We start from the raw sequence: 13,938 nt of genomic DNA, 5'->3' as shown, positions 1-13,938 counted from the left end.
CATAAATTTCAAACCTCCATTTAACCCACTCAGGGGTGGAATTTCAAAAAATCCTTTCCTAGTGGATACCTTCTCTTTACCTACAAAGAACACACCCACCAAATTTCATGTATCTAGGACCAGCTGTTTAGGCTGTGCGTTGATATATAAGTTAGTCAGGACTCTAAATTTTATATATATGGATACTACATTAGTCCCCGCGTGACATAGGGATGACATTTCTTTGTTTACATATTTAATGACGTCACATCATGGCTGACAGCGTTTTCTGCGTTTCAAATAAAAATAAAAACTGTATTTTTAAAATTGGATTTATATATCCATCCTGCGTTTTTAATAATTGTTATTGATATATTTCGTTGTCTTAAGCAAAATACTATAATAAATAATCATTTATTGGACGAAATTAGATATGAGTCAAGTAGCCTATTCAAAGTATTTTTTTTAATGATATAAGTAGGCATGATTATTGTAATGCGCAGACGTACGCATTGAGGGTCAAACCTCTGTGGTTTTTACAATGCGTGCTACCTATTATGTATAATTTTCTCTTGTATGTTAATAATAAATTTAAAAATAATAATAATAGTGCATTACATTTCACGGAACTGAACTATTATGTGTAGGTATAGATAGATAACCTACCTCTCATTAACATTTTTCACTATAATTTTCCTCGGTGGTATACCCCATGGACATGTTATCCCATTGCCTGGTAACCTTTTAAAGTCGAACTGGCAGCAAACCTAAATGATAATAAAGGATGTGTTAATTCCAGAAAAACCTATAAACATTTACAGGAGCTAGGATATAAGTTTCTCGTATATTGCGAGGCATCGGCCGTGGTTAATTACCACCCTAACAGTAAACCCGTGTGGTCTTTTCTACATGACCGATCGATAGAACGTAGAAACCAAATATTGGTATGGCCATGGGGTTAGTATAACCACAGAATACTTAACAGTACTTTACAGATTGCAGAAGCACTCTGCAAACACGTTCAAATAAATAACGACTCTTGTCGCGACGCAATAAAGTGCAATTCTGCTCGCCCTAAAATTTAATAAACGCCTGTCTTTGTATCGTTGATGCCTCGCGTTATCGCATGAACTAAACAAATTTCAAACCCCTATTTCAACCCCTTAGGGGTTGAATTTTCAGTAGTTTCAACTGGGCGTTGAAAGATCAGTCAGTCACTTTTTCACTCTAGATATTTAGATAAGTGCCGCGAAGGTATATTTCTCGGATACCGTGACCAACCAAATAAGCCCAGCCTGGTATAACTGCCAGGACCTTCTAGGTTAGCCCGCTAGCATCTTAGACAGCATCATCACTTACCACCAGGTGATATCGATTGAATTGAAACTAAACATACTTACAACTTACCTTCGGATCAGGTCCACAGCTGTGCGGTACGTCATATGAATAGAAAGGCATCATATGTGTAAACATGTCTGTTTTTCCAACACCATCTGAAAGTATATATTTAATTTATTGTTGCTCATAATACCGAAACCATGATTCATAGATATACCAGAGCATTACCAGAATTGACTAGGTTATACATTGTCTTGTTGTATTGAGAGACGTCAATACATACGACTGATAGGTAAGGCACAAGATTTTAATTCAAGGGCAGCAATATAATTTTTTTTAAATGGTGTATCATGTATCACTATAGGTAGTAGGATGGCAATCAGGGTATGAGGCGGGGGGACGCCCCGCATACCCACATGTCATCCGCGCTCACCCACATCGGGTTTCTTCACTCTAGTTCACTCTGCCGCTAGCAGCACAACTGGTACTGATACTGGAACTGGTAGTCTTATATTCTTAGTTAGGTAAGTAAAAGCTTTAAAGCCAAGCTTTTTGAAGAAAAAGATTGTAGAAGGAACTGGAGAACTTACCCCATAACTGCCTCCATTTGAACTCCAACTGTCTATGCAGGGCAAGTTCCTTTTTCACTCTATAATGTACCCGTTGTATCACAGAATTCTCCAGGCCAGTCAACTTGAGCAAGTATGGTTGGCCACTTGAATGGCCAAATGGATCGATTGCCCAACCATTCTTGGGTATGTAACCAAGGTTCTCGATTAACCATTGGTGACCGGTTGTCAATTGTTGAGCAATTGATAACCAGTGGCTATTCGCCTCGTCATTCATAACCCATCCGCCGGTTACGATTTCTATTTGTCCTGAGTTTAGTAAACTAAAAGAAATTATATTAATATTGATTTACTGAATATACTTATCCATCCATACTAATACTATACCATAAATGCAAAAATTCCCGGCTAAGTTTGTTGTGGGCTCTTCTCAGACCTGGAACCCTCGTAGCTTTAGTTTTAAGTATATTATCATCTTACAAATTAAAATTTTGACAATCACGAAGCGTAAAATTTTACCCATTCTGATTAAATAATTTGAGTTTGAGTTTGAAAAGTGTGTCAGCTGTCTGTTACCTTTTCACGGCCCAACAGATTTTGACGAAAGATACTGAGGTATCTTGGGTCCCGAAGATGGACATCGACTTTATTTATTATCACTGGAAATCTATTACACGAGTTCCAACTGGGCCCATGTTTAACCGATTTTAATGCAATTTTGTATAGAGATAGCTTGCATCACTGAGGTTACTTTTTATCCAGGAAACTCAAAGAGATTTCATGGCATTTTAAAAAACCTAAATCCACAAATTGGAGGACAGACTAACGTTTGCTTGGAGGCAACTTCCCCAGCAGGAAAAATCCAGGAATTCAAAGTAAAAAAAATATGAACAGTTAGTAATTATTTACCTTTTGAATGTTTCTTTTTCTTTATTGGTAGCATCAGAAGTCCACCAGAGCGACAGGTAGCTGGTTTCTGCCCAGATGAACTTCCTGCCAACACCCTCTTTCAGCTTTTCCATCATGTTTGTAAATATGGCTCTTGTTTGTGATTTGTAATAGTTCTCGAATGTCTTGATCCATCCTGAAAATTTAATTGCTTAATTTTTTTGTTTCTATAAATTCAAAAACATTGTTATCAGATTCGAAAAGTTGTTTACTAAGTTTCAAAAGACATGCCTACAATGGCCTTAATTATAAATGACTAGATTTGAATGATCGAACTTGAAATTATTAGCCATATTTTTAAACTAGCTGATGCCCGCGACTTCGTCCGCGTGGATTTACGTTTTTCAAAATCCCGCGGGAACTGTTTGATTTTCCGGGATAAAAAGTAGCCTATGTCTTAATCCAGGGTCCAATGTATCTCCATTCCAAATTTCAGCCAAATCCGTCCAGTAGTTTTTGCGTGAAGGAGTAACAAACATACACACATACAAACTTTCGCCTTTATAATATTAGTCGGGATAAGATAAATGTTGATAAAATTTTGGTAGGAATGTGGAAATATATTTACGTAAAACATGTATATTTGGAATTGGAATAAAGAACTAAAACCTAAATTAATGAGTGTGAGCAAAACACTAAGCTTTATATATATTAAAATAAATTAAAGATATGTAGAACTGAAGTTTTTATACAAATACTAGCTGCCCTGGTGAACTTTGTTCCGCCTAACAGTCGATTCATTTTTTTTAAATTTTTCTCTACATAAGAACCATCCTCGTACTTCAAGAAATATTATAAAAAAAGAATTAGCGAAATCGGTTCAGCTGTTCTCAAGATTTGCGATGACCAACTGTAACGTGTACCTAGACGGTCTCGTTACACCTTTATTATAATTGTTTTCCTTTTTATTTTGCAATAGAATTTTGACACTGACAGGCATTTGTTTACATCGGTAACATAACCTCTACCCATTATTATCTTCAAGGAGACCATAGATCAGTGTTTTGACAGTTGTTTTTTTTTTAAACGAAATTTATAGTAATTGATGGAAGACATTTGACATGACTAATGACTTGTCACTTTTCTTCCAAAATTCGTACGTGATATTCGGCTCTCTCCGGATTTTTATGAAATATGAGACGTTTTGTGGCGAAATGCCTAGAAAGCAGTAATTTCGGCCTTGAAGGCTTCACCTTAATATGGATATTATGAAATAACAGCGCTAATGCGGTAAGTATCCAAATTGTATAACCTCATTGCGCCATACAATTTTCAACAAGAAAATTATATACTAACTAGAATTTTCTTGTTGCAGCTGTTCCCCTGTGTTCCCCATGTGTTCCCCTGTGTTCCCCATGTGTTCCCCTTGTGTTTCCCTATTTATCGCACTATGAGGTGATTTGCTTCAAAAATATGTGTTTGTGGAACCTGATTAGAACATGGTGTTGAAATGTCCTTTCACACAAATCGGCCTGCATCCGAAGATCTAGTGCGTCGGTTTATAAATCTTAATCAGGGAACTCTTTAAAATATCCTCCGGTGCGTGGCGAACGATATATTTTATTAATTTTAGTACAAATTTTTCATAACCCTAGGTCTAATATTTAATAATGTAAAGGGTACCTATATTTTGTAGAATTAAGATAAGGCAAGGAACGTAGGGACGCTATTCATAGTAATTTATTTTAAATATAAAATAAATAGAAAATAATTCAAATCCTTTTTTTGATTTGATCCACTAAAATATTTTTATATGACATTTGTCGCCCTGGAACAGAGACCTGATTCTTTTTTGGGATCCTAGTCGTGTTGATTCTCATGGTTTGGTGGATCAATATTTTAATTGCCGTCGTTCTTGTCTTACTTAGTGTTTTGTAATATTTTAAGGTGTATTGTAACCGTGTAACCTATTTATTGTATGCCTAGATACTAAGATGTTTGTCCTAGCATAGCTAATTTAAGTGTTCTTTCATGTTAATCAAGCGTAGCTTATTTTGAGGTATATTGTGTATTACTTATTATCTATTGCGAGTGAAATTTAATGATAAAGCTTTGTATATCTATAGATTTTGTAAACATTACCATGTTCGGTCAAGATTCTATTAGTATGTCTGGAACGGAGTATAGTTCATCACAAATTGTAAGTAATTATTATGTAAACAAGCATTTCAATCTTCAAAATTTAACTTAACATATTTTCTTGGTAAGTCTTTGTCTTTTAGAGTTCTTAATCATATTGCCCTTAATGCCAACTACCTAAATAGGTATATTTCCTCTTAGGAAATTTAACCTTAATACTATATAGGAGTCGTCGTGGCCAATTTTCTTGGAAAATGTAAGGTGCACAGCGACAAATAACAACTTTAATATTTTATTGACATCATCCTTGGTTTTGACTTTTATATTATTTTGACATTTTATCCAAATTTAAAAACGGAGAATTTCATTGTTCATTTACAAGAAAATGATTTCTTCCTTTCTAAATTTTATACTTACCTACTTATTTTACTTTTTTTTTGAATTTCATTGACTAGACCATGTTTGTAGTCCTAGGTCGTGGTTGTTTGGATTCGTTAGGATGTCATTTGATGTGATAAATGCACCGTCGAATTACAAGACTTTCTGATCGGTTATTTGGACAGATTTTGATAACAAACTGTTTTGTCACATAGATTTTATTATTACAGATGATTTATTTCGAACTTTTTACCCTTAACTAAATTAATTAACGTTCTGATGCAAGATGATGACTCATGTCAATAACATCCTATTGCCTACTTTTCTAAATTATTATCTAAAGCAATATCTTGTATAAATATGTCAAGCCTAAATCTATTTTAAATCAAAATTTAGCTTGGAAAATAGTAATACCTAGAGAAAATATTTTAGAAACTATTAGAAATAATCATGATGATTTAAATTCGGTTCATTTTGGTATTCATAAAACCATAGAAAAATTGCGAATGCATTACTTTTGGCCTAGAATGTTCAAAGATGTCAAAGATTATATAAATAGATGTGATAAGTGTAAAGCATATAAACATTCAACTTCAGCTCCTTTAGGTTTCATGTCTAACCCTAAATTGGTCGATCGTCCCATGACTATGTTGTCTCTTGATATTGTAGGTCCATTGCCGAGATCTTATACAGGTTATGTTTACATACTTACCGTGGTAGATGTTTTTTCTAAATTTTGTTGGATCTTACCCATGCGTAAAGCAACTATTGGAACAATAATTAACTTATTACAAAAGGAAATTTTCTTGAAATTTGGCGTTCCGAAGATTTGCATACTTGACAATGGAGTTCAGATGACCTCTAGAGCTTTTAAACACTTTGCTAAAGAATATAACATTCCAAAATTATTTTATAACACTTTGTATACCCCTCAGAATAACCCAGTTGAACGCTTTAATAAGACTATTGAAACTTGTATAGCATGCTATGTTGAGAACGATCATAGAACCTGGTCTAAATATTTGCCCCATATACAGGCAGCTATTAATGGCACTATTAATCTAGTTACCGGATACACACCTAATTTTCTTATGTTTGGTAGGGAAGTTTTCCTCGATGGGTCCCTACATAAATTTAATTCTATCTCTGATCCTTCAGAGTTAGTTATTGGTTGTATTTAATGGTTGTTAGAGGTCAGTAAAAATACAGGAACTGAACTTAAACACTTATTTAATTAATTTAAAACTGGAGACAATTCCGGGACAGGTCACACCAAACCAACAATAATACGAAGAGAAATGTCCTGTTGTAGAAAAATAGCCAATAAAGTTCTTGCGCTATTGCTCGCACTATTATTGCAGGCGAATGTCTTGAACATGCCCCCGGGCGTTGAAGGCTGCACCTTCAACCACCTTGATTGACTTCACAAATTGGTAACGGGCAAATGCGGGAAAACGATCTTCTCACAGTTCCGCTTGCAGTTTTTACGTCAGCCACTCGTGCAACTTGATCGGGGCCAGGAAAAAGAGCCACAATTCTTCCCAGTTTCCACTTTAAGGGAGGTAGATTATCCTCCTTTAGAAGGACCAACGAGTTGAGTTCCAATGTATGGTATGGTGTCTGCCATTTAGTACGTTTCTGGAGTTCAGAAACATACTCCTTGCTCCATCGCGCCCAGAAATGCTGCCGGAGTTGCTCAACTCTTTTGTATCTGGTCACATGTGTGTCCGCTTTGCGTCCTTGGTAATCTTCAGTCGGAATAGCTGTGAGCGGACGCCCAATTAAAAAATGGCCAGGGGTCAGTGGGGTCAAGTCGTCTGGATGCGAAGATAAAGGAGTAAGTGGTCGCGAATTTAAAATTGCCTCAATTTGTGTTAAAGTCGTATACAATTCTTCGTAAGTTAAATGACTGTTGCCTAGCACTCGCAATAAATGAAATTTGGTGGATTTTACCCCCGCCTCCCAAACACCGCCGAAATGAGGAGAATACGCCGGAATAAAGTGAAAATTAATTCCTTCATTTGAAAGCTCACTGGACAGTGAGTCAGAATTTTGTTGCAAAAACTTGGTTAGATCATTGTACGCCCCAATAAATGAAGTTCCGTTGTCAGAATATAGATGGCGTGGTTTTCCGCGACGAGCCACAAGTCTACGTAGAGCTAGAATGTAGCTATTACTTGTCAAGTCACCTACCAATTCCAAATGAATAGCCTTGGTAGTGAAACATATAAAAATGGCGATGTACACTTTCACAATACGACAACCACGTCCTTGACGACTTGCGGAAGATATAGGACCTGCATAGTCAACGCCAACGGTTTCAAAGGGGGAACCACCTGGAGTAAGTCGCCGCCGCGGCAAATCACCCATAATAGGAGCGACAACACTTCCTTTCATTCGTGTGCATCGAATGCAACGACGATAAGTAGCCTTTGCCAAATTACGGCCACCGATTGGCCAGTAAACTTCTCTGATCGAAGCCAACAATAATTGTGGCCCAGCGTGCATGAGTTTCGTATGTTCGTATTTAAATAATAGTTGAGTGAATCGATGAGTGGACTGTAAAATTAAAGGATGTTTTTTATCATACGAAAATTCTGAGTTGCTGATACGACCGCCAACCCGCATTAAATTATTCTCATCTAGAAACACGTTAAATTTTAATAAAGCACTCTTCGCAGGCAAGTTTTTCTTATGCAATAAAATATCATACTCGGCAAAGGATTCTTTCTGAGACGTGCGAATAATGACGTTTAATGAATTATTTAATTCAGTTTCAGTGAGAAAATTGGTTGTAGCACGTCGTCCTTTACATGCTTCAACAAAACGTAGCACATACGCAATTGCACGTCTAAGCCTGTTAAAATTTGAAAAACGGTCAAAATTAATAAATTCAGTTGAATTTTCCGTTTTAACTAAACACGACAACTCAGTACGCGTTTCAGGTAGCGAATCGGAATGTACTGACGTAGAAGGCCAATTACTGCTAGGTTCCTTCAAAAAACTTGGTCCTGACCACCACATATCGAGAGACTGAATAGTGTCAACACTGACTCCACGTGACACATAATCCGCTGGGTTTTGCTTAGTAGGAACGTGTCGCCATGCGCAATCACCGGTCTTTTCTAAAATATCGCCAACGCGATTGCGAACAAATGTATGTAGCTTACTCGGCAACATCTTAAGCCAACCTAATACAATAGTGGAGTCGGTCCAAAAAACAGTACACGCTGCATTAACTCTAAGTGAGCTAGTAACTTTTTCATACAGCTTCGCTGCAACCTGAGCACCACAAAGCTCAAGCCTAGGGATAGTTGTGGCTTTAATGGGTGCCACCCTACTCTTAGCAAGTAATAACCGCACTAAGATTCTGCCACTACTATCAATGCTACGGACGTAGAGACACGCCCCGTAAGCCCTTTCCGACGCATCGGAAAATGCATGAATCTCTACTCGCACGAACAAATCTATTAATACGCGACGTGGTACTTGTAGATTTGCCAAAACATGCAGATTTTTAATTACTTCCCACCAAGCTTCTTGAATCTCCGGCGTCAATGGGTCATCCCACGACAAGTTTTGTAACCATAAGCTTTGCAATATAATTTTTAATTTAATAACGACCGGAGAGACCAGACCTAATGGATCGAATATCTGTGAAATTACAGAAAGCACATCACGTTTTGAGCTTCCCTTTACTGTGATCGAAGTACCGATCGGAAAATGCAACTCATCAGATTCAGGTTGCCATCCTAAACCTAAAGTTTTGCTTGGCTCGTTACCCCCTACATTTAAATCATGCGTGGACTCAGTGGACTCTGAAACTAACTGAGGCTCATTAGACTTCCACTTTCTCAGTGGCAAGCGAGCAGAGGCGAGGGTAGCCGTTACTTCACTACGAATGTTACGCACTACGTTTAAATCATCCCCGCCACTCAACAGATCGTCAACGTAAAAATCGTGAAGGATGATTTCAGCGATCTGATTGTCCTTACATTCAAGTCCTAGCTGCTTAAGGCATCTGGTAGCAAGGAAAGGTGCACTTGCTGTACCATACGTTACGGTATTTAATTCAAATGCCTTAAGTGGTTGATTAGGGTTGTCACGCCATATTATACGCTGTAAATACCTATCATCAGGATGCACAAGTATCTGCCGATACATTTTCTCCACGTCGGCTAAAATAACGTACTTGTGTTGCCTAAACCTCAGAAGAATGGACAACAAATCGTCCTGCACTGTCGGACCTACCATCTGAATACTGTTTAGACTAATATTAGTGCTAGTGGTAGAGGAACTTGCATTGAACACGGCCCTTAATTTAGTAGTCACACTGTTCTCACGCAACACGCCGTGATGTGGGATAAAATGTGCATTACTATCCGAATTAAGTTCACATTCTGACATGTGACCTAAAGACTCATATTCGGACATAAACTCGCGGTACATTTCATAGAGTTTTGGTTGTTTAAGAAGCCTGCGTTCTAAAGACAAGAAACACTGTTTGGCTCGATGTAAAGAATCGCCTAAAACACTAGGATTTTCCTTTAATGGGATTCTCACGCAAAAACGACCGTCCTCTAAGCGAGTAGTATTTTCAATAAAATGCTCCTCACATAATTTCTGTTCCGGTGAATAACTAGATGAACTGGAAATATTTACTTCTTCTAAATTCCAAAAACGTGCGAGTTGACTCTGAATATCTTGATTTAGTATATCAGTGGTAGGGTAAGTGTTAACGTAATTACATTGTATATGGTTAGGCAGATGTGATGTGGAAAATCTGTTATTCATCGGGCCAGAAATTATCCACCCTAACCTAGTCTCGCAAAGGGTAGGCTTATTATTACCTAAATTAATTCTTTGCGATCCTACAATGTCCCAAAAAATATCAGCACCTAATATTAAATCCACTGACGCCGGTGTGTGAAAATGAGGATCCGCTAAACAAACGTCAGTAGGTATATTAAGGTTTGAAATGTCGAGTGAACGACACGGCACGTTATCTGTTAACGACGGCAAAACAAAACAATTTAAATTAGTCATAAATGTATCATTTAATGACTTCAAACGCAAGCGACATATTTTATCAATATGCGTAGACGCATTATTAATACCCAGTACAGATTGATCGATATGATTATAAGGCAGATTTAACTGACGAAACATTTTTTCTGACAGTAGGCTGGAAGTGCTACCAGAATCCAAAACAGCGCGTCCGATATGTTCGCGATTGTTTGAATCATATAACTTAACTAGCGCAGTCGATAATATAACGTCCCCGCGGCGACTGTTTACTTCAAGACTCGCGGACGACACGCTCGCTGATAACGCTAAGTTATTTGGATTTGTGGTGGAGGGAGTCGCGCTGACACTTTCAGGGCTCTCGCTATGCACAACCGGCTTCTGCTTATCTGTAACATGGACTAAAACTGAGTGTTTTCTTTTACAAATTTTACACCCATTTTTTTTACAATTATTTGAAAAATGGGATTTAGAAAAACAATTAAAACATACCTTAAAGGTAGGTAATAACTGCAGGCGCTCTTCATTACTCAACGCTAAAAATTGAGGGCAAGTACTTAATTTATGCACGGCGCTGCATTTGGGACAAAAGTCCTTTGAACTTAAATTATTATTAGTTTGTGTGGTCACCATAGCCTTTAGTTTTGACTGTTTATTATTTGAGTTGTTTTGGGGTGTCTGACGCGAAAATTCTATTGTATCAAGTATATTAGTACGCATCCTAACGAAATCTAGGAAGTCCTGTAGCTCTATGCGTTTTTTGCTGTCTAAGCGGCCTTTATACTCCTCCCATTCACGATAAGTTGTACTGTCCAACTTATGAGTGATAATGTAAATGAGAAGGGTGCTCCATTCCTTAATCGGTTCACCTAAGATCTCTAAAGCACGGAGATTTTTATTAAATTGGTCGAGAATGTGCTTCAAATTAGAAGCAGATTCCCGTGTGACCGGTTCGATATTAAATAAGGCAGCAACATGGTTCTGTATTAACAAACGTTTATTATCAAACCGATCACACATGAGTTTCCATGCTACATTATAGTTGCTAGACGAAAACTCGATGGATGATATTACCACAGCGGCAGACCCCTCCAATGATGTTCTTAAATAATGGAATTTATTGACGTCATCTATGTCGTCATTATTATGAATTAGACTGGTAAAAGTATCTCTAAACTCCAGCCAATTGTTATATGCACCACTAAACTTAGGAAGTTGGATGGTAGGCAACTTGACAGGGTTCAGTCTACTACAGCGTGAACCATCATCGCTAGGAAGTGGCACTTGTGACTTTTTATAATTTGCTAGCATCTCCTGTCCGTGGCTTAAGGCCTTGTAATATCTACATTCAAACTCTTCACGTTCTGCCAACTGCAGGTCAACATTATCCGAGATACACTCTAACCGAGTTTGAGTTTCATCGTATTGAGAGTACAATAAATCTAACTTGTTTATGCGTAATTCCAACTCACTGATATCCTTTGCAGATGGTGACACGGTGCTATTCTCCAATGACTTCAAATAACCAGAAAAAATTGTAATCCGACCTTTATAACTGCTCCGTTTTTTCGTTAACTCATTAATTTCGGCCATTCTTGGGAGACGAGTGCAAAACCTGGAATTTGATACAATAATAATGTAATAACTATATAAACAATTTATATTTTTACACAGTTAGATACCTAAAACAACAATTATTGATACAATAGTTTAATGTCAAAGTTTGTAAAAATCTCAGTTAGGTTTGTAAAATTAGACAATGTTACAATGTGAAATCTATATCTATTTGATTATTAACATGCTACTAAACGTTAAATGTTAAAATATATTTAATCTAGGCACATACTATCACAATTTAACAGTTTTTTAAGATTAACTTTGACTAAAATTTACACATTGTCAAATCCATAACCTATGACCAATTGACCACCACACATGACCTGGAATTTCTGGTACAATCCGGGGCGAAGCTGACCAATGTATTTAATGGTTGTTAGAGGTCAGTAAAAATACAGGAACTGAACTTAAACACTTATTTAATTAATTTAAAACTGGAGACAATTCCGGGACAGGTCACACCAAACCAACAATAATACGAAGAGAAATGTCCTGTTGTAGAAAAATAGCCAATAAAGTTCTTGCGCTATTGCTCGCACTATTATTGCAGGCGAATGTCTTGAACATTGGTAGTCGTTCTGATTATTCGGACGCACTTCTTACTTTGAGTAATATTTTTGATAAAACTGTTAGTAATTTGGCTAAATCATATAGACGTAATGCCAAATACTACAATGTGGGAAGAAAAGTCATTTCTTATTGTGTTGGAGACATAGTTTGGAGGCGCAACTTTGTGCAATCCAATGCTGCTTCGTTCTTTTCAGCTAAATTAGCTCCTAGATTTGTTAAATGTAAAATAATAAAGAAAATTTCAGATACTGTTTATATATTGAAAGATTTGGCAAAGAATAGTACAGGTAGATACCATATAAAAGATATTCTTAAAATTTGACAAAATTAAAACTTAAAATTAATTTTATTTTGAAAAGGACTAAACACAAGCTAACACAATAAGGACTAATCATTTTGAGTAGGATTCTTTGACACTTCTTGTCAGTCCTACTGATTTTATAGGATTTTTGGCTATTTTGTCAATCCTATCCTTTTGTAGCTTGCGGCTATGCAGTTGCCCCGCACTACTTTATGTGTATATATTGTACATTTTTATCTTTGTAGTTCTTTTATAAGGGCTCATTTTGTATAGGATTTTTGGCTCCTTTGTCAATCCTATACTTATTTTTGGTTGCGGTTGTCTTTGTTTGCACCGTATTACCTTATTTTGTTGTAAATATGTACAGTTGTTTTTATGTGGGATTACGGTTTAGCACATGCCCCGTATTATCCTCCTGCTTGTTTCTGTTTTAATCAGTCAAGTAGTTTTGTACATATGTACAGCTCTTTTGTGGGATCATGGTTGGCACATGCTCCATGCTATCCTCCTGCTTGTGTCTGTTTAACGGGCAAGTGGATGTAAATATTTTCTTTTGGATGGGTCTTTAGTACTCATATTCAGCCTTGTCTCACACATGTGGACATGTATGCTATGTCCTTGCTTAGGCAGGACGGTGTTTTGGATGTCGCTCTTTTGTAGTGCATCATTTTGGGTGGTTCGACACTGCGCGGCGAGGGTGCCCAGTGCTTTGTCCAGTTGCAGACCATTCCGAAAACCCTTTAGCTAGGTTAGTTCGTCAATGCGCGGCGAGGGTGCCTCAGCGGGTTGAACGGGTGCAGACTAACTCTAGACTCTTTTTGTTTAGGCTAAGTGTTGTGTTAGATTGGTTTATCATTTCACGGCGTTAGTGCTTAGTGATCTGGTCAGTAGAATGCCAATTCTAATCACACACTCTTTAGAAAGTTTTCTTCTCTTCTTCGCTAGTTTGGCTTACCATTTCACAGCGTTGGTGCTACGTGTCTGGTCAGTTGAATGCCAATACTATGCAATTTTAGTTTAAGATAATTTTTTTTGCTTTGAAGGATTGCTTCTCAATCCGTATTTATTAAAGATTATTTGGTCGTTTTGGCTTGAATGAATTTAGATATTTAATTCTTCTTTTGTTTGGTAGTT

General features: G+C 37.1%; 2 protein-coding genes across 2 annotated transcripts in view; both read right to left on the bottom strand.

Moving 5' to 3' along the window:
- alpha-Man-IIa (alpha-mannosidase 2) overlaps nucleotides 1-13,938 on the bottom strand; it is a 30,832-nt gene that overhangs the window by 14,185 nt on the left and 2,709 nt on the right. The window contains exons 4-7 of the mRNA XM_034978004.2: nucleotides 2,796-2,970; nucleotides 1,908-2,209; nucleotides 1,387-1,472; nucleotides 646-746 (exon numbers count right to left, since the gene is read on the bottom strand). Coding sequence (XP_034833895.1) covers nucleotides 646-746; nucleotides 1,387-1,472; nucleotides 1,908-2,209; nucleotides 2,796-2,970 — 664 coding nt within the window. The remainder of the gene's footprint in view (nucleotides 1-645; nucleotides 747-1,386; nucleotides 1,473-1,907; nucleotides 2,210-2,795; nucleotides 2,971-13,938) is intronic.
- Nucleotides 6,598-12,426, bottom strand: LOC138403602 (uncharacterized). The gene is made up of 2 exons (XM_069504782.1): nucleotides 11,789-12,426; nucleotides 6,598-10,705 (listed from the first exon to the last, which is right to left on the bottom strand). Exons 1-2 carry the CDS (start codon nucleotides 11,907-11,909, stop codon nucleotides 6,696-6,698), a joined length of 4,131 nt encoding a protein of 1,376 aa, XP_069360883.1. The 5' UTR covers nucleotides 11,910-12,426; the 3' UTR covers nucleotides 6,598-6,695.

Source organism: Maniola hyperantus, chromosome 18, assembly GCF_902806685.2.
Source record: "Maniola hyperantus chromosome 18, iAphHyp1.2, whole genome shotgun sequence".
In the NCBI taxonomy this organism is placed as follows: domain Eukaryota; kingdom Metazoa; phylum Arthropoda; class Insecta; order Lepidoptera; family Nymphalidae; genus Maniola; species Maniola hyperantus.
The sequence above is the reverse complement of the archived record's forward strand: the minus strand, read 5'-3'. Positions and strand labels throughout refer to the sequence as shown.